The sequence below is a fragment of the Cynoglossus semilaevis genome, chromosome 5 (genome assembly GCF_000523025.1).
Source record: "Cynoglossus semilaevis isolate Cse_v1.0 chromosome 5, Cse_v1.0, whole genome shotgun sequence".
In the NCBI taxonomy this organism is placed as follows: domain Eukaryota; kingdom Metazoa; phylum Chordata; class Actinopteri; order Pleuronectiformes; family Cynoglossidae; genus Cynoglossus; species Cynoglossus semilaevis.
Window position 1 is genome coordinate 16,677,874 of NC_024311.1, and position 20,896 is coordinate 16,698,769.

At 40.1% G+C, this 20,896-nt stretch overlaps 1 protein-coding gene across 1 annotated transcript in view; it reads right to left on the reverse strand.

Annotated features, from left to right (window-relative positions):
* Positions 1 to 7,451: 7,451 nt before the first annotated feature.
* The window catches only part of LOC112487063 (A-kinase anchor protein 13), a 22,893-nt gene continuing 9,448 nt past the window's right edge, over positions 7,452 to 20,896 (reverse strand). Inside the window, exons 3-8 of the mRNA XM_025055878.1 lie at positions 16,022 to 16,175; positions 14,149 to 14,285; positions 13,701 to 13,872; positions 10,789 to 10,972; positions 8,722 to 8,902; positions 7,452 to 8,474 (exon numbers count right to left, since the gene is read on the reverse strand). Coding sequence (XP_024911646.1) covers positions 7,452 to 8,474; positions 8,722 to 8,902; positions 10,789 to 10,972; positions 13,701 to 13,872; positions 14,149 to 14,285; positions 16,022 to 16,175 — 1,851 coding nt within the window. The remainder of the gene's footprint in view (positions 8,475 to 8,721; positions 8,903 to 10,788; positions 10,973 to 13,700; positions 13,873 to 14,148; positions 14,286 to 16,021; positions 16,176 to 20,896) is intronic.

A 20,896-nucleotide genomic window follows, 5' to 3' on the forward strand; every position in this document is an offset into this window, starting at 1 on the left:
CTGCCTGACTCGTTCCTTTGCCCCCCCTCACCCCTCCCTCCCTTCCTCCTTCCCTCCCTCTCTCTTTCTTTCTCTCAATGTGACTGTTCTTTCCTCCGCCTCTTTCTTTCTCTCTCAATGTGACTGTTCTTTCCTCCGTGTCTTTGAATGTCCTCCTCTCATCTTGTGACTCAGACATCCAAAGCACTTCATTGTCACAGCAGGATGGAGGAACAGCGGCCATAATTACTTCAGTTAATATGTCTATGTAGGGATTTATGCTGCTGAAATTCAATACCCCCTACTGGCCAAGGATATACTGTTCTCCACACCACCTCTGAGCTGTGCCTCCAAGTTGTGTTTGGGACTTTTTTTTGTTGTTGTTGAAAGTAGAAACTTTGATGAAAAATCTTTGCAGTGAAGTGCCCAAAGTTTGGTTTTTAAACAACTATAACTGATAACAGCTGTAATATATTCATTTTAATGTGGATATTGGGAAATGACTGCAGGACTTGTATGCAAATCCAGAAAGGCAAAAAGTGAACAAACTATGCCAAGTTTTAAAACTTAATACAAAACTTTTCTTAAAAAAAACAAAACAAAACAAACAAAAAAAGAGCTTATATTTTTTCTGGCATGTGTTAAAAAATATAACTAACTTTTTTCCCTGGACAGGTTCTATGATGTTCTAACTATTGAGATATAACATAATCCTGGAATTATCTCAATCGCAATAAAGGAAGAGCTAATAAAAAAAGAGTAAATGTTGGAGATGTTTTTTTAGAAGAATTAAATCCCCGTCCCCTGTGCAACATGAGAGGCTAAACGCTAAACAATCTATAACACAAGCAGTCTTTCTAAGAACCACTTAGGTTCTTAGAAGAGTTCCAAGAAACATTACATCTTGATAATAAAGTATATGAGGAGAAAAGATATTTTCCTACTGGGATTCCGACCCCAAAAAAATGATAAACAACAGACGTCTTCAATGTTTGCAGAGTGCTAAGGGTCACACACATGGAATTTTCGCTGAATTACTCTAATAATGTTATTGACTCTTCTCATCTGACCTTTGACCAGAGATAATATGTAAACTTTTATAAGACCTCATGCTCCTGGAGGAAGCAGGTAAATAAGCAGTGCAGTGAGCTGCATGTGTATTCAGGTGTGTATACATGTTAATTATAGAGACGCTCGCAGCAAAAGAGATGCAGAAAAGTATATGCTGTGTTTGAATAGGGAAAATAAATGCATGTTTGTACGCGGTGCGTGTGAACGGCTTCCTCTGTCTCCACAACATAACAATGGCTTTTATAAAAGCTGCACATTTACTTTTCATAAACAACAAAACCAGTGTTGAAGCCAGATTAAACCACACTGCTGGTTCGACCAGAATCAATCACACAACCTTCGGTTTAATAGATACTGCACGCGGCTTTGGGACGACTTTTAGACCCACGGGTTCATCCCTGCTGTTGGTCTTGATATGAAGACCTGATGAGGCATCAGTCTCCAGCCACAGCTGGCCATTATTACAAAGCTGTGAACCTCTGCAGTCAAAAACAAGTCAAACTCCTCTTTAATGAAAACTCTGACCTTCACAGAGAACCTTGTGGAATCCTTGGAAATCTGCAATGGTTCCAATTTTTTTTTTTTTGCACAGGAAATATAAGATCTGAGAATAGTCAGTAGTTGTAGGAGAAGAAAAATGACCATTAACGATTAAATGCAACAGTTCTTTGAGCACAAACTGAAAAGTACCTGGAGTTCATTAACTTTTTAAACAACTCTTCAGAGCAACTTTAAACACTGCCTCAAGGCCGAGGAGCACAAATTTAAACACACATTAACACTCGCATCTGTAGCTAACAGAAGAACGGTCGTCACTGAATGAACATCGGTGGATCTAAGGTCGAGTTGGGGACGACTACCGTCACTAATGTCATTTTAAATACTGCTATAATATTAGAAAAGGACACAAAAAGCATTGAATAACAAATGAAATATTTTGGCCTCAGGATTTTTTAAACCATTGAACCTCACTGAACTTCGACACATTTGAGCCTAATTCTCATATTTTCTCAGTGCTAGAGCAAATAAATCTCTAAATTGTTTTCCTCATTTATCAGGGAATAAATAATTACCGACATCCATTGCCGGCCCGATTTGGGGAGTTTCACTTTCGCAGTTCAATTATTTAAAAAATACCGTGCAACAAATAAACACTTTCAGAAGTAATTGCTGAAAAATCTAATCCAATAAAAAAGTTAATTGTCAATCTGGACACAGGTTCAGCGTTTGTGGTCCACTGAGAAGTAAATGCACTGATGTGATGAACTGTTTACCTCAACTGTAACCAGCATCTGTAAGGCTACTGCAGCCTACGGCCTGTGAATGTGGCCACTCTGCACATAAATAAACATCCACAGCAGTGACCAGATGTGTTTACTTCTGACTGCAGCTCATTGAACACCACCAGGACTTTTCGTGTCTTTGCCATGACCTTGTAGAAAGGTCTACAAGGCCCTTATGAAAACAAACAAAAATAATAACCCAATCTCAGTTATTATCAGACGTGTGTTTTCAAACCTTTGGCGAGACGTTTGACTGCAGACAGGAAAACCTCTGATTTTAATCTTAGGAGTAATATGTGCTGATTATGTCTCTCAACTGTGGACAGTGTCTTGTTTTTTTTGTTTTTTTTAGCTATAAAAAGCTGCCCCACATACACGGCCTACTAATTCATCTTTATAAATATCTCTCACATTGTTCAAAAAGCTTTTCTATTCTGACAATCACTTTCAAACTCTATAATTAAGTATAAAACTGACAAGTCATTCAAGACAAACAGATTTTAGTTTGTGGTTTTTTGCTTGTTTTTCATTTCAGTGTAACAGCATTTCACTTGAAGTTGAAGTAAATGCCATCATCTAATCTCCATGAGTTAAATTAAGGTGGACTAGGACAATTAAAAAATAAAAAATGATTTTGACAATTCCATGACAAAGACAGGAAATACTTCCTGTGACAATAAAGACATAAGAGACACAGGATGTGAACCAGAATACAAAAACTCCCTCAGAGTAAAGCTCGTTAGCAAAGAGCCAGACAAGAATGATACACAACAGGCAAACCGTCAGGACACCCACTCTCTTCTCTTTAGCTCCCCCTACAGTGTATTAGCAGCAACAACACAGTTTGGTACTGCTCCCCATGAAAAGTGCAGAAGATTTTACCATGGTGAGAAAAAAAAACCCCTCTCATTCTCTCTGTGGTCAAAAGGGCAAAAACTCCAGGGAAGCCTTTGATGCTACAGTGCCCTCTGTTGGCAAGAGTGCCACCCTGCAACACAACTACAGTCAAACATCTGGTATTCAGAATAAGCCACTGACCCTGACCACAACCCAGGAATAAGCGGAGCTCTCCAGTCTAAGGATGCTGAGGAATCCGTCCGTCAGCAATATTTCAGAGTGAAGTCCCGTTCACTGAAGATCACAGCCACGTGCTCAGGGCTGAGGGAAATCAACTGTAATACATGACTCTCTGTAGGACGAGGGGGAAGAGATGTGTCGGAGTCATCTGAGGAAATACCAGCAGGTTATATGTTTCAACTGAAGTCAGTTAAAGAAAAAAGCTGAATATGCTTCTGAGCAGAGAGGGAAATCTTCCCGACAGATTTGTTCCTCATTTCTCTGTGCAAGCTCTGGCTTCAGATAACTAGTTTTTTCTTTCCATCAGATGTGTTGTGCTGTGAAATGCACATTTAATTTGCTCTTAACCTACAGAGTTTTTCCAGGAGAATGACGGTGACAGGATACAGAATAATTCAGCGGTTACACAGACAAGTGACTCCACGTGGGAACTGCAGCAAATCCTCGTTGAATGCTGTGTCTTATAAAGCAGCGGTTATTCATAATCTCTGAGACGTGTTCTGGAAAAAAGGTCATCATTTACAGAAGAGGGGTTTTATGAGTGCTGTCAATGTGTACAAATTGTTTTACAAACTCGGGGTAGTTCTTTCTAGTGAACTACCTACTGTATCTGTACATTTCTACTACTGATAAGTAATTTTATAAAACTCTCTACGCCTGCCGGAGTTTTGAAAAAAAAAAAAAACAAACAAAAAAACAACACACGGCTTTTTACCACTTAACGATGCGTGTGAGGAGCAGAACCTGTTTTTCGTGCAGTTTTCAATGTGGCAAAAAGCAGCTGTGTAAACATGACGTTGTCCTCTCTTCTGAAATTATCATGCAAAACTTGTTTTTCAGGCAGTGAGCATCAGCTCTACGTTTGTGATGTATTTTTAATTAGCACATAAGTGAAATTCTAAAATGTCAAAATTAAAATAAATTATAACCTAAATTTGTGTCACGGTTACTGTAGCCTTGTAGCAGAAAGTCAACTATTTCAACACTTCGTTTTCATACTGTGAGATGAAACAACTGTGTTACTGCTTTAAAAGGAACTCCTGTTGGATCTGTAATATTGTAATTTTATTAAACACCCTGTTTGACTTGCTTAGGTGTGGCATCAGTGTGACTGCACTTCTTCCAGCACAGTGAGAACACTGTGTCCCAGCGTTGGAGGAAAAACGTAAAAGCTCATCTGCAGCCATTATAAACGGCTATTATCAACGCGCTCCATGACATTTTAGTAACAAACACTGCTGAACTAACATATGAACACACACACATTTGATATGGCCTTGTTTTTACACATATTTTTACCCTGACTTATGTAATACCTCAGAAAACTGGTTACAGGTTGTGTTTACGTCTTAATGCCAAAGCATGTTTTTAAGCCTTGGTAAACATGACTCATCTCCTCACACAACCTGCACGACGACAAAGCCGGACTTGTTAGCTGACGAACACTGAAGACTTTAGGCTTACCGTGGAGAAGTCTGTTTCCTCTGCCGTGTGATTTTCTTCCTTCCATGCAGTAATTACTGTGACTTCAGACTTGATGACATCTCCCTCTAGAGAAGTGCACACAACAAAATGCAATCAGTCCAAAGACCAAGTATTCAAACCCACCAGGATCAATAACAGGAGCCTAAAGTAAAAAGAGGTGAGAATTTTCTATTGTCACTGCAGACACTGGGTTCTATAACGACATAATGGCTCTGAGTCTAATGATTAACTAATAACACACACAAAAAAACCACTTAAATGTATTGCTGAGGAAATGTGGACATTTAACATTTTTTAATAACTAACGCCACGGCCACATTAAAATCCTGAAATAAAATCTTACGTCAGTTTCAAGAACTACTTGGAGGAAAATCAATGATTCTGAACACAGTCCTCCAGTGCATTAAAGAGGAAACCATACATTAAATATGGGCAAAAAAGTCTGTTGAGATCTCAGTCGTGAGTTTAATCTTGAAGAAATGGAAATGTCTTTTTTTGCACTCGTTTGAGATCTCAGTCCTGAGTTTAATCTTGAAGAAATGGAAATGTGTTGTGTTGCCAAATCATAGATTTTAGATTTAATGACATTTCGAGGAAGTACGGCAAGTCTATCAGAGATGGAGTAAATTAAATAAATTGCACTGAACTGCACTGGTTTGCCAAATGTAATGTAAAAATCTCATAAAGTAAAGCTTAAAAATCTATGACTTTTTTAAAGCCCTTTTTTTAAAAAAAAAAAAAAAGAAAGAAAACTGTAAACAAAGTCATTATTCATAACAAAACACAACACAAAATTCAGTTTCTCAGACAGATGACCTGACACCAGGTCACTGTCAGGCTGTAAACACCCCCCGATCCACCCCCCACACCCCAGCTTAATTATAACGACACTGCGGTCTTGGCCTTGACCTTGGTCTCCCCACTAATGGAATCAGATTTCCATGATTCTAGAAAACTGCCGTCAGACACGTGCTGGAAGTTGACTTTGTGTGGTTGACTTTGAACTTCCTGTTCAGCGTTCATATCAGCTGGTCGTGCGTCTGTTTGTTCTGCAGAACTCTGCCTTTCGGCTCTGGGTCTGTGACTTGGTCACATGCTGCAGTAATATGACTCTGTCTGCTGATGCACACTGGCTTCAGTCTACACTTGTGTTTCTGTACTCGACAGGCACCGTCTGAATAATATGTGCTGTTTTGACAGACTGCACTTGGCCCAGGGCAGCGGAGATACAAGATTACTCAGTGTTGTCGGTTACATAACGTGCGGCTGTGTATCCTTCAGAGTCATCACACGCTGCTGCGGCAAAACTAATGTGTAACTGTCACATTTGTACAAAATTGACTGTTTTTAATATGGATAAACACATTTTCACAACAGAAACATTTAACAACAGGGTGTCACATGAAAGTCACAATTCCCCCATGAGCACAACGGGACCTGGTGACATCACATTTGTCTTTTCAGCCGCTGTTGCCATTCATCACGGAGAGAAAGCCTGAATCTGATTTAGCACAAGTTTCATGAATAAGACTGACGTATGATGTATGTGACCGCGCAGCACAAAACTAAAAAGGAGTAGAATTGATATAAATCAGTGTTTCCTCACCGTGGATTGCACCGATGTCTCCTTCCCAGGCCCCGTCCACCGCGTCAAGCTTGTTGTCACGATCATATATGGACTCACTCGTTGCGTCGGTGTCTAAAGAAGATGTTTCTAACTTGGAGTTATCTGAAGCTGCGGTGATACTCTGGGATGGAGGATTATCGGTAGGACCACCCAAGCCTTCGTCCAGTGACCGTTCAGCATCTGACGTCTCTGAACGCTCCTGTCTGTGGTCGTTCTCTGAGGCCGCCACAGATGTTTCATCTTCTTCAACAAAGTCAAGTTCACATGAAGGCCCACTGGTGATCTCTGATGCCAAATACTCCACTGGTTCTAATGAGGTGTCGTCCACGAACTCTGAAAGTGTACAGTCTGTAGAAGAGTCCACACAGGACGGTTCTGTCCTCTCTGTGCTGTAGTCCTGTGGTGATTCCAAGCAGGGATGCAACTGTGATTCAGGTTGAGATCCATCAGTTTTGTTGTCCACGTTTCTCAATGCATCGAGGCCGGAGTCACATAACATCCCAGTGGCTAAAAACGCTTCATTTTCGGGCGATCTCGTGTCGTTTGTCTCCTTCATCGTCGATCCTGCTGAGGTCTGCTGTCCAACCTCAGGATGAATCACATCCTGCTCCTCCGCTCTGACACTGTCTTCGGTAGGATGGAATATTTCTGTCGTCGAGCTTCCAAGTGATTTGAAACTGGCATCCTCATCACTCGAGTGGCCGGGGATCAGGCACTGATCTGAATCTGAACACCTGTAGCTGAAGTTGGGCATCATCGAAGCTGATGGCTTAAAATCGGCTTCAAGATCATCAACTGTGGTTTCTACAGAGTTTCTACCAGCATTACTAGAACCAGCTGTGCTGTCGACGTCAGCCACCGGTAGAGTAGAGTCTTCAACACTTAAGTCATGAACATCTAGTTCTTTACCATTCGCTGTTCCAGTACAATCAGAATGTACTTCTTGAGCCATCCGTCAAATAATCCCTACCAGCTGTTTCCTGGTTTTGTTCCAGGCTGCTGGTGTCTGGTGGAGGTTCCCCCTCCAGGAGTCCTTCTATCAGGAGACATGAAAAAGCAGCTTCAGGCCGCTCTATTACATCACCGCAGTCTGTCATCGGTGGGTGGGAAGGGTCCCCTGAGGCTGACACAGGGTCTGTTAACCCCTCATTCTCATGTAAAGAGAGTCCATCACAAAGTTCTTCGCAGAGTTTCATCTCGTCTTTCTTAACTCTCCCACCTTCCTGGGAACAATCCTTGATCTCAGAGTCAGAGTTTTCGGACTGCTCTAAACCCTCTAACGATGAGGACTGCCCCATGACTACAGCTTTCTGTTGTACACTGGGTGTTATTAATTCTGTTGACTCTGAGTTGGACTCCTCCTCCTCCTCCTCCTCCTCCTCCTCCCTCCTCCCGGCTGTGCTAAGCTTTTCTTCCTGTTCAGATCTTCCCTCTCCCTTTATGGCCTCCTGCACTTCCCAGATCACAGCCTCTCTATCAGTTTCCTCTGCCTGTTTACCGCAGACAGTTGGTGGTACGACTCCCAGAGTGAGGTTTGCCCTTTCTGCCTCAACCTGTGGTCCTTCACTGGTGTGACAGACACTCAAATCCTGAGTGAAAACCAGGAGCTGCTCCTCGAGTGTTCCATCCGTTTCCTCTGAACTTAAACATACCTGTTCCCTCAAGGAGAAAAAAAGGCCAACCTCTTTTGGGCGTACTTCTGATTTTGGAACGCTCACAGGTAAACTGGAGTCGTTCTCCGCACTCTCTGTCTCACCACATCCTAAATCAGTATTGCTGCCTGCCACCAGGCAGTTTTGAGCACAGCTGTCTCCAGTTATTATATCCAAACACTTGCATGCGCCAGCAGGCTGCTGTAGTTCCTCCACGCAGGTTATCTCTGTCTCTACAGCATCACAACATTCAGCAGCTGTGTGCAGACGATCAAACCGAAGCTCCAGCCCAGAAACTCCCTGCAGAATATAAAAGGAGAGATATATAAATGTTTTCCCTGGGAGAGACCATCAGTCCTGCTCCCCAGTTTTTATCACACACCAACACAGTGATTGCATAAGATGTTCCACTGGTTATACAAACTAAGTTTGAAGGTTAAAAAAGGGAGAGGAGACAGAAAAAAAAGAAAAAATACAAAAATGCAGTAGCACAGCTCCTGGTCGACGTGAGGGAGACGACAGGATAAGGAAGGGTGATTTGACTCACCTTGGCATGGATGTGGTGCAGTAATTGCTCCACACCTTCCTGGAGGGTGGGAACCTCACGCCCAGGGTGTGTTCTCAGCGTCAGGGAGTGTGTGTTTAATCTCGGTAGGTGGCAAACTACCCGGGCGTCTGAAGAGACTGGGTGGATGTTCTGAGTGTACGCCTCTCCCACTGGGTCATCCCTGTTACAAAGACATCACTTAGAACAGTGGAAAAAGCACTGGTTTTGAGCGGGTCAGCTTCAACCATCACATAATACAGTCAGGCAGTGATGTAGCATGTAAATGTTGAAATAATCCAGATACTGACATTTAAAAAAAAAAGAGGACTGAAACAACTTCCCCTTTGGTACACCGTGTGTGAGAGACCACTCCTATTTGATAAGCCAGTCAGGAAAACTTCCCCTGCTGCAAGTACTTGTTGTAGAAGGTAAAAGTATCTGCAGTGTTTTTGTTGGTGAAGATAAAGCTGTGAAGGAAGGACACCTCCCTGTCGGGCAGATATGTTTGCACAATCCTGGGTGGATTGCTTTAGCTACGAGGCCTGAGAGCTGAGGTCACCGACCGGGCTAGGAGTGACTTCACTTCTCATGAGGCAAACGTAATTATCGACGTATAAAGAAAAGGCTGCGAGTTGTAAAAACAGCTTGAATGCACGCCTGGCAAGTGTGGCGAGATCGCTTAGCTGGTGGCTGCGCCTCAGTTTGTGGCATCTTCATTTTGAATAAAATGGAAACTATTCCGCAGCAGATAAGTGAAGTGCGCAGAAGACATAAACACGAGAGTCTATTTCCACTTGAAACTGTTTCTCAGTTCATTTACCAAAGAGCAGCCTGTTTCCCCCACCCTGTACTTTAAGAATGTAGGAATCGGTCCCACCAGTCAGTCAGAGACATTATTTACATTTAACACCAAAGAGAAAAACAAACACACTCACTGTAGAGGAGAGAGAGAGAGACTAATGTCTGCTTGTGTAACAACACAACAAAATGACACGCAAACGTCTGGGTGTTGAAAATAGACGTGTGTCCATCAATCAGGCTCCACTGGAACAATACTGGCTGCACACAACTCTTTAATTTCACCAACAACCATCTAACAGCACCAACAGCTGTAATGTAACGTGGTTTTGTGGTGGTGTTTTTCCAGCGTTGTTCCATCGTGGCAACAGTCAAAGGCTCAATCCTATTTTGCCTTTTGCTTTTCTAATATGCCATACCCAAAATACTTCAAAATATTTTAGTACTGCGTGGATTTCTAAGTGCTAGGGGACAATTGGTTAACATTTCTTCCTAATAATCAGAGAGAAAACAAGAATATTATCTTCCTGCCACTTTAAATCTTTTCATAAAAGATAAGCATCATAAACTTTTGAAGTCATGTGAACATCATCGTGTTCCTCACCAGGTACAAAACCAGATCTTAAGGTGTTTTCTGACACAGCTTTGTTCTACCAGGCAGGCAAGACAAAAAAGGATGTCTTCAAGAAAACCTTTTTTTCTTTTTTGGTCAAATCTCCTCAAGGAGGAGCAGCTCAAAGCCATCTTAGAAGACTCTGATCTTCGTTCCACATCATGTAAATCTAAGAGTTCTAAGGGACATGGTCGGTGGGCAAAGGTATTAGTGAATGATGGGATTCTGCCAGTTGTGCCTCAGAGGTCCTGGAGAAACCCTGGCATCTACTCTCTGTGATGTTGACATTAGTCTGTTTGTACACAGACAAGGGCAACGTTCACTGACTCTGAGCTGGTTCAACCTACAACTCCTGCTCCTGGGAACAAAAACAGCAGGCATCTAAAAGCTGGTTTCCTTTTTTTTCAAGATATAAAATGTTAACACAACAAAGTAGTTTACTTCCTTATTATAGTTTGAATCTGATTAATTACAACGTAGCTGTTTGTTAATGACAATTAATCATGAAAAATCAACATTCCTAAATGTAACAAATTCCTGTTTATCGCTGAATTTGAAACCACGGCAACAATACGTACACAGGACATAATTCTGAAAACTTGAGCACTGAACATCACTCATGTTCTCTGGTGAAACTAAACACGTGTGATACTTACGTGTTGAGGAGCTGGTACAGATGCTCGTGTCCACATGAAGCTGCGATGGTGGATGGCGTGTGGCCCTGCCTGTTGGCCAGTGTCAGGGCCTCCTTCGCCCCGGGCTGCTTGAGCAAGAAGTGTGTGACACGAAAGAGACCTCGACGAGCTGAGAAGTGCAGCAGTGTCTCTTGAGGGGTGAGGTCTGCGAAAAGGGGAGGGAGAAATTAAAAGCCCCCGTACAGAAGAGAGACAACAGCAAACGAGGAGCAGAGCAGCAAAAGTCAAAAGAGTAAAACTGTCTGAGTACCTTGTGATACATTACACAACATACCGTCACTGGAACTTGGCAACGGCACAGTGCTGCTCAATTATAGAGAGACAGAATCCATGGTGACCCTGTCCACCACTGATCTTTACACATTTACAGACTGATAAAACTCGAGGTTGTCTCTTGTAAAGAGGACCAGGGTGTAAGTAGGTTAGCCAACAGGATCATCAGTCAGGCATCGTCTTTTTCTTAGTTTATTCAGTCCACTTACATTTACAGTAAAGAAACAAAAATAATTTGAATTCTTTTTTTTTTTTTGACTAAAGGTCAGAGGTGCTGCCGAATGCAGATTTCTTCCTTCAGCATCTCTTCAGAAATATTTATCCTGAAAATTAGATTCTGTCACAATGTCATTTTAATTTGTCGCTGTCTGTAAACAGATCATTTTTCTCTCCTCTGTTTCACAAAACAATCACGTTTTGTTTTGTTTTTTGTTTTTTCAGGGAAGTTCCGACTTTCAAAATTGATTCTTTTAGTGAAGGACTCCAAAACAAAATACTTTATTTAGATACTCTTAAAAAATCCAGGAAACAAGGCAGGAGATGAGGAGTTCAGCCCAGCAAATACTTTATTTAGATCCGTATAAAATATCCAGGCAACTTGAACTAAGGCAGGAGATGAGGAGTTCAGCCCAGATAAATCTTTACACTTATGAACTACCTGGTCAAATCAGACAGAAATTACAATTACAAATCCATAAATGAAGAAAGATAATTTCCCATTCATTTTTGATTACATTAAGTAATTAATACATGTTGTATTATATTGTTATCATAAGACAATAGTAAGAGTTTTGCATTTCTAAAACTAATTTTTACTAGTAATTACCTACTTTTTATTTCATGCACTGTTTTTTTCCTAAGACACTAAATGGGTGACTGCAGTGCCATCAGGGACGGCAGTATGACCAGGGCGAGACAAACCAGCGTCACCTCCACCTAAAAGTACACTTCAATCCATCAGCTGACAGATCTGATAAATGAAGAGCAGACTTGCACTTCTCATCCTCGGCAAAGTTCACTGCAGCTGATCATCCTGAACTGAAGCTCTGACATATTATGAAACAGGGGCCTGTTAGAGCGCGCATCAGTCATCGCCACTGGACGCTGTACTGCAACGCCAGCAACAGAAGAGCAAGCGTCTGGTAATATATATATATATATAGTCCTATATATATACATACACATATATATACACATATATATATATATACATACACATATATATACACATATATATATAAAAATGTATGTAATAGGATGGTTTTCCTACCAGGAACTAGCGCTTTATTAAAGATTTACTTTACAAAATGAACAAGAGACTCCTTGAACCGTATCCCTCAGGTTTGGTTAACACACAAGAACACATTCAAACATTAAATATTATTCCAGCAACAGCAGGAGCCAACAGAAGTGCCGTAACGTCTCCCAAAAGTCAGGGTAAAACCTCTGCACAATGAGCCGAAGCTCAAAGATGATATTTTCCAAACTGGTTGACTCCTCTTTAACCAAAAAAAAAAAAAAAATTATGTAGCAGCAGCACCTTGGTTTAAAGAGTAGCTGAAATCAAACTCCTAACCTTTTAGATGCCATGAACCACTGTTCACTTTGGTGATGGGTTAACATGAACCACTGTTCACATTGGTGATGGGTTAGAAACAGAGGTGTTCTGTGTCGTAGTAGTTCACTTTACTTTACTTCCTCATTTTGTTAAATATCTTTATAGGAAAGTGAAAAAGGAAGTGAGCTAAAGTGAACTATTGGCCATTGTGACACTGCACCACTGCACACAATACACCACAGCACACAACCAAATATGACCTCTGTGGTAACTTGGCAGCTGGTGGACTCAAACCTGAAGCCTTCCAGACCCAAGTCCACTTCCTTAACCACTACGCCACCTGCTGTTTTGACTAAAATTTGTAAAATGTAATGACATGTTAAATCTAAGACAGTAAAATTATTAGCTTTGAAATCTTGATATTGTGCAAAAAATTAGGCTTGAATTTTATTTTTACTCGTATTTGGAGTCTCAACGAACAAACTTTGGTTGATGAATCTTTGATTTTGGCTGTAAGGCCTAACATTTCTTCACTGAGATGCACTGCACGAAATGACACAGGCTAAACTCTGCTTAATTTGTCATAAATTCGAAATTGTAGCGCTACCAAACTCATGGGCTGATGTGTGTATTAGCTGATATCAATATTTATAGTTGCGGTATAAAACTCATTCTGCTGAATGTGCTGCAGCAGAGTCTTAATCCTTGAACAGAATTATCTTCAAATTACAGGCCAGAACAATATATTCCTAACATTGTTTAATTACTATATAGCAATAGCATCTTTTGGCGGTGTAGGCGTTGTAATTAAAGTGTATAATGAATCCTCCGATGGTTTCATCCTCTGATACAGAGGCTGGCCTCTCTGATTAATCCAATCACAGAGAAGAGGAGAGACTGCGCTGCGTTTCAAGCCACTGCGACGGGAGGAACAACAGACAGAAATTCACTGACGTCCTGTGAATATGACTGGACGATATCACGGCTCGGAGTTCGACATTTTTACAAACTTCAACTTTCAACCCACTGGCCCCAGTCTCACCAGTGCTGCTGTCTAGTCTGTTGCCCAGTAAACTCCATCCTGGAGGCAGTACAAGATGGTGGAGGGCCAGCGCCAGGCTTTCATCGAGGCGTTCGCACTCCTGCAGGGGAATTTGACACTCATCCAATAGCAGCGCCCCATCAAGGGCATCAGCCCTGCCTGCGGTGCTCACCTGTGATGAGGGCGATTACAAAGATTAGTGTGCGATGTCAAAAGAAACTGCCTACAAATACAAATTTCCAGGTTAACAGAGGAGAGTCATCATTTCCCTTGTTTCATTTAGAAAAGCTTATTTCATTCACTTTATTCTTTAAAATATGTATATCAATAAATATCAATATTATATTATAATATATCATATTATTCATTTCACATATCACCATGGTTTGTTCAGTGTCTTGACTTTTTAACGCTTCACAATTATAAATAACTTGTTCCTGTTTCTTACCAGGAACTGGGCCATGTCAAAAGCCAAATCCTGGACAAAGTTGAATCGATGCTCAGCCAGCGGAGCAACGTGAGGGAGACTGAAGTCCCTGCTGACAGAACACAACGTGACCAGCACCTCCTCACAGCAATCATGAGCTGCAAGACAACAAAAAGAACAAAATTAATTAAAAAAAACATCACATCACACAATAAACAAGGAGTCATCAATCGGCAACCATGGAAACTAAATCATCGATCTACAAGTCTTGATCTGTGTCTGTATCGTCACTTCCTTGTATCCAGTTTTTGTATAAACACATCAAAGAAATCATCAATAAAACAGAACAAATCTTCAGATAAGTTAATAAGGAATAACAACATCAATTCTAGTCAAAAAGAAATGAGACAAGAAAAACAAACGCAACACAAAATTACACAAATAAATCACCAGTGTAAAACGACTTCATTCAACACTCAGTTCAACAACGGCAACAAATTAAAACTAGCCGGCTGACAAATTAACAACACCTCTTATCAGTAAAACCCGCTGTTAATGCAAATGAGTTTTTATTTTTTTGACAACAAATTAAATAAACAACCGTAGCCGCGGTACACGTCCAGTGTCAACACAGGACTCGGAGGCGTTATGATCGCACTGTAGAGGCAAGCAGTGAAAATGTTGACAAATCCTTATTTACTGTCTCTTAATTTACTTCCTTACCACACGCCAAGTGTGATAAAAGACTTCATCAATTTAAATAGTGCAGCAAATGTCAGCGCCCGACCCCTGGATCTAGACGAATCCTCCCCATATGAAAGGAATTATTGAATACATGTTTCCTTGACACTTTAGTCATAAACACACTGAAGAAAAAAAGCTCGTCATTCAAGGACATCTTTTACTCATAAACTACTCCTGAGTATTCATTCACCAAATCAGGACACGGGCGCACCTTCTGGGAACGATGAGTAACACTGTACAACAGGAACTCCATCCCTGAACTTGGGACAGCAACAGAAGCACCTACATGTTTTTTTATTTTTATAATATAAACAAAATCTAATTTCATGTTTGACCCTCTTCAAACAGACTTTAAGTGAGTCGTGCTCCAAACAAGATAAGAAAGTCTGTTTTTCCTTTTCCTGTCCAAAGGGCAGACCCTTGTCAAAGGTAAATATTTCTGCAGTCTAATTAACTTCAAATATTTTTGTCCTTGTAGACATCCGGCTTCTCTGTGTGAGCATCTGCATATGAATTGCCTATACAGTATGACTTATTTTTCACCATTTCTTTACCATGTGCGGTGACACTGGACCTTCTGCTCCAGTGCTGCCTGGGAGTGAACACAACAATAAGCCAACCATGCTAACATCACAGTAACAGTAGAAGTAGAGAGACAGGCAGAGCAAAACTATTTCATTTATTACCATGTCTTTCTTCCTGTACTATATCGGCTTTCAACTTGGTCTCATGTCAAAGTAATGTGCAGTACACTCTGCTGCCACAAGTCTGGTCTGCTGGTGGAACTGCTGTGGTGCGCCGAGTATAGGTAACTCTTAGCAAATATTTGGCCTTTATTTTTATTTTTTAATTTTTTAATTGACTCCCGACACAGGTGCCATGATGGACATGTGGTTCCTCTGGGAATAGAACCCAAGACTCTCTGCTTGCAAGGCAGGTGTGCTAACTGCTACACAATGGAACCACAAGTTTAATTCATTGTGTTTTTTAATACAGTACAGCATTAATTGTTATACTTTCCATATAATTTTATTTTTCCCTGTTTAGTGGTTTTAGATGTAGTAGAAACAGGTGGTGTTGACAACTGTGGGTGGCGCTCTCCTGGATGTTGACAGGGAAACAGCGATCCCTTGTGGGCGGGGTTCCTTACCAGGACACACTGCCTGCAGGGTGTCATGACTGATCCTCTGGGTACTGCTCAGGTGTCTTTGTGTGGTGCCAGCAAACAGCAGGAAGTAGTCCACGCCCTCCTCGTCTGCTGCCAGCTCGTCATCGTTGAGCTGCACCGTGATAACACACTGCCCCTGAACAGACGACAAGAGCGGTGGCAAATTAAGTACATCGTTAAAAACAAAGTAGGCAAATATTGATTTAAAATGTTATATTTGTAACTGTCAAACTGAAGTTCTCGGCAAACCATTTATTCTTTAGTTGAATTAGATTAATGCAGTGGTTCCCAAAGTGGGGGTAGGCTTCCCCTAGGGGGGGCACAGAGCTACTGCAGAGGGGGTCACAGCGAAGCAAATTAATTTTAATTTTCAATATTTGTCCCACAGTGGGGAAAAACAGACAAACTTTTCTTTTTATTCTCTTCAATAATTTGTTAAAAAATGTAATAATAATTTTAACACATTGTTTTGAATACATGTCAGTGGAGATAAGAAGGAAACGCTGTGTTCAACAATGTCTCTCTATAAAGGGGAGTTGTTGCAGAAAAAGTTTGGAAAAAGTTAACTAGTGATTGAATCCACACACAGAGCTTCCCTCATCAATTAGTTTGGTTTATTTACATCATTTTAATCCGTTTGGTTAAATTGCCAATTTTACAAAAAACTGCTTTGTTTACAGTAATTACACATATGCTTTGAAAATATCATCAAAACAACTTGGTCCAGAGTAGTTACTAAACAAAGAGTTTATTACTTAATAAAGAACAAACCAGTTTCAGACTTGAAACAAAGAGGAGAAACAGGCAACAGTTTCCTGTCGTTGATGTTAATGAACTAATCCAACCTCTTAATGCCAGAAATCAAGGGAAATGTCAGTGAAACAGGCAGTTTCCTGTCGTTGGTGTTAATGAACTAATCCAATCTCTTAATGCCAGAAATCAAGGGAAATGCTGCTGTTATTTTTTAGTATTCCATTCTGAAAACGGATCTTTAAAAGTCAACTACAGGTTAAATAAGTACAGAAAAGACAGGTTTTTGAGCTATGTTTTTTTTATACGTTTCATCTGATAACATGTCACTGTAGAGTGATTATATTTATATTTCAATCTGAAACTATTGTGCAGAGTTTTTGTGCAATTTTTTTTTTTTTTGGCTAAGTAACAACTGCTTGTATTGTGTCTGGTCGTGTGGGATATAACATGGTGTCATCTGTGGGCTGAGTGAGGAGGAAGAGATGAACAAAAAAAAGGGATATTGTTCAAAATAAGCTGTTTTCCATGGGGGGGGGGTTGTTATCACTCAGAGGAATAAAAGGACATTTCATGCCACTTAAATTGGTCCAGTGTTTTTTCTTGTTTTTCAGCAGTCTAACATGAAAACCTACAGTAGCAGCTGGTGACGGCTACTGTCAAGAGGAGCCAAAAAGTCAGAGGAAAAATGTTCTTTTAAACTCTCACTGATCAAACTAAAAAACCAATCACTCACATTCAAACTGTGATGAATTTTACATGTGAAATAAGTTCATAAATAACCCCATCTACTTACTATCAAACTCACATTCAAACTGTGATGAATGTGAAATAAGTTCATAAATAACCTCATCTACTTACTATCAGAAAATAGTCAATATTGGAAAAAAGTCAATTTCTTGTGGTGGTTAAATGAGTGTTAGGTAGAAATGCATGGATTTACACATTTCTTGTGGTGGTTAAATGTTAGTTAGAAATGCATGGATTTACACAATAATTTTGGTGTCAAAAAATATTAAAGAGAATTTTCCAAGCTATTTGTTTCATACCAGGAGGATCAGCGGAGCTGGAAGCAGCAGGGGTTGTCCTCATATTTGGGATATATCTGTCTATGTTATTAGTTGGCTGCTGCTGAATATTGTGGCGTCGGGTATTACGTTTTCAGGGGGTGACACAGATAGAAGCATCAAAAGGAAAACCGGCTTAGAGTGACGTAATAAAACCCTCACCAAATACCCTGAATCATGGCTTGAAGGATGCGTTCATTATTTGCTACATACGGTAGGTCTTCATATTAAAATTCAAAACATGAAGATCGAATCCAAATGAACGTCGCTCGGGGAAATTAAACTACACATAATGATTCAACCGTGATCTAATTGCAAACATGAAAAAAAAAAAAACAGAATGTTGTCTGTTCAATGCTCTGTCTATTGGAAAATATTATTGCTAGAACAATGTGTAACACATTACTTACAGTCCACTAATCTTTACAGCTGTATTGTTGTCTTGTTTTTTTTTTACAGGCTGTTTATTTGGCCCCCTGTGTGCTGGTGTGAAACCACAACTAATATGAAGCAGACATTGATTCAGAACTACAGGGAATTTTATGATATGAAAATGCATAAAAAGACTGATCTGAAGAACAAAAAAAAGAAAAGGTGTTTTCAAATATAACTAAAGCTAATACACCAATAAAAAAAGATAATTTTAGTCTAAACTAAGTTGTCTAAGTAAGAGTCAGACCATAAATAAAGATTTGTGGTACAGAGGAATTGGTCCCAGGGTGGATTTTTGCACTGGCACATCATGAGAAAATGAAAGCCCATTATTGTGAAACAAGTTTCACATTCTCAATACGAAAGAAAAAACACGATGGGAAATTGTCTCCCTGTTCTGCTAAAGCTGTTGAGGGAAAAGAAAAAAAATCACAATCTAAAAACGACATCATAACAAAACATTATTGATTATTGTTGTAAACAATGCATTCAGGGTAGAGGTGCAACGATTCCGATTTCCTTTTTTATTTTTATTTTTCCGGTGTCACTTGCCTATTCAATTGGCAGTATTCACAAATACTAAAAGGTGTTCAAGTAATTACAAAACATTTCCCACTGACTGCACTCACTTGTGAGTTCAACAACTTCAAAAATAAACTCCAAGTACAACTGAAAACAGTATCAACAGTCTTAATGACAAAAAATATTATGAGAAAATAACATTATACCAAAATATATTTGCTAAAGATTTTTAACTTTCCATTCACATCCTGTTACAACAGCTCACAGTCAATGCAAGGGTGTGTAAATCAAAAGAGTTTTCACAACAGATGATGGAATGAGGATCTTTAGGAGGCATGTGTGGTGACATGGTGGTGTGTGTGTGTGTGTGTGTGTGTGTGAGGAGGGGGAGTCCATGCAGGAACATCTGCCTGAGCTGCTACAGGAAGCACAGCTGCACTCAGCCACATATGCAAACCATACAAAACGCACAAGACCGCAGCGACTAAAGTTAAGTTTGAATTAAAAAAAAATAAAAATAAATCATGTGAAGTACGTTAATGGTGACTCGCAGGTTAGGTAATAGATTTTTTTTTCCTTAGGGAAATTAAGAGTATGGTAAGCATGGTATGGTTTCTCTCATTTGCATAGACCTCCTCACTGAACTCTCCTGTCATGAGCACTTAACAAAGTGACCTGCTGGGGCATTGACCTGCTAATCACAGCATTTCAATGATAAACCGGCAGCTTCAGAGTTTCATTAAAAGAACAGCTGGAGTTTTGAGCCTGCCCTCTTCTTTGAATATGCATGGGTCACTGTAGCATTTAAAAATTGTCAAGCGATTCAATGTGAATCACTGCCAGAACATTTTGAATTCTAAACATGTCAAGAGTTTTTGTACTCATTTTCCTTCTATTATTACCTTCAACTACTACCTTTTTTTTTCAATTTGTTCACAGTTTTTCTGGTGAAAAAAAGCCTTAATATCATAAAATGTGATGTGTATAAAATTGTATGGGTATAAGTAACATGGAGTACTGACTGTAGTAACATAATAAACCATGCTGTTCTGCAAAAGAGTTGCTCTCATTTCAAGGTAAGGGGAAGAGGAACGCAAACCAGACTCTTAGTTCGACTGCAGTAAAAAGTGAGTAGTTTTTGTCATGCATTTCAATTCAAACATCTGAACTTGTGTTAACCTGAAAACAACCACACACATTTAGTAAAGCTCTAACACAGCTTTCACACACACTGTGGGTTTTCTATGGGATTTTGTTGTTGTTGTTTTTTTTTATAGCTGCTTTTACGTGGATTGTACCCACATCAACACACTTGCCCTCAAAGACAATGAGTGTGTGTTAACAATGGTGTTAGATGTGGCAGCAGCGTTTCCTCAAAGATTTTTTTTTTTTTTTTTTCAATGAAGTGAGAAATAATCCCACGGCTGCTCAACGTACAAAGTGGAAAACCCTGGAAAAGGTTGAGTGAGACAGACACAATGAAAAGATATTTTTTGCAAATGAAGAAACGCTATTACTGTCAGAGAATTGGCAGAACAGAAACGCAAACATCCTCTAATTTACAGAACACAAAGCTGCTGAGCTTCTACATCCACAGAGAAGTACGGCTGAGGATTATCACCCAACAGAGAAGTGACACGTTTCCTCTGCTGGACGGGACTTTACTGACCGAGTGGATGTATAAGACACTAACACACTAAATAATGATTCAAACTTGAGTCAGAAAAAGTCAGTCTGCCAAGTAAAAAAAAAAAGAAAAGAAAATCTGTGTTAAGAATGTCATTCTCATCGGATGCCTCTCTCTCTCTCTTTCTCTCTCTCACTATGGAGAGCGTTTATTTTATTAAATATTGTTTAGAGAAACCTTACATCATTGATTGGACTTTCAGATATTACAGGATATTTACTCCCCAAAGGCGACTAACAGAGGTGACTAACAAGGCTACATTTTACACAAACATAGACGCAGTGACTGAGAGGGAGAGAGGGAGAGAGAGGGAGAGAGAGAGAGACACTTACACACACTCTGCTGACCTATCTTACTTCCTGTGTATCTTCACTATCTTCTCGTAATTGTGACACTCTT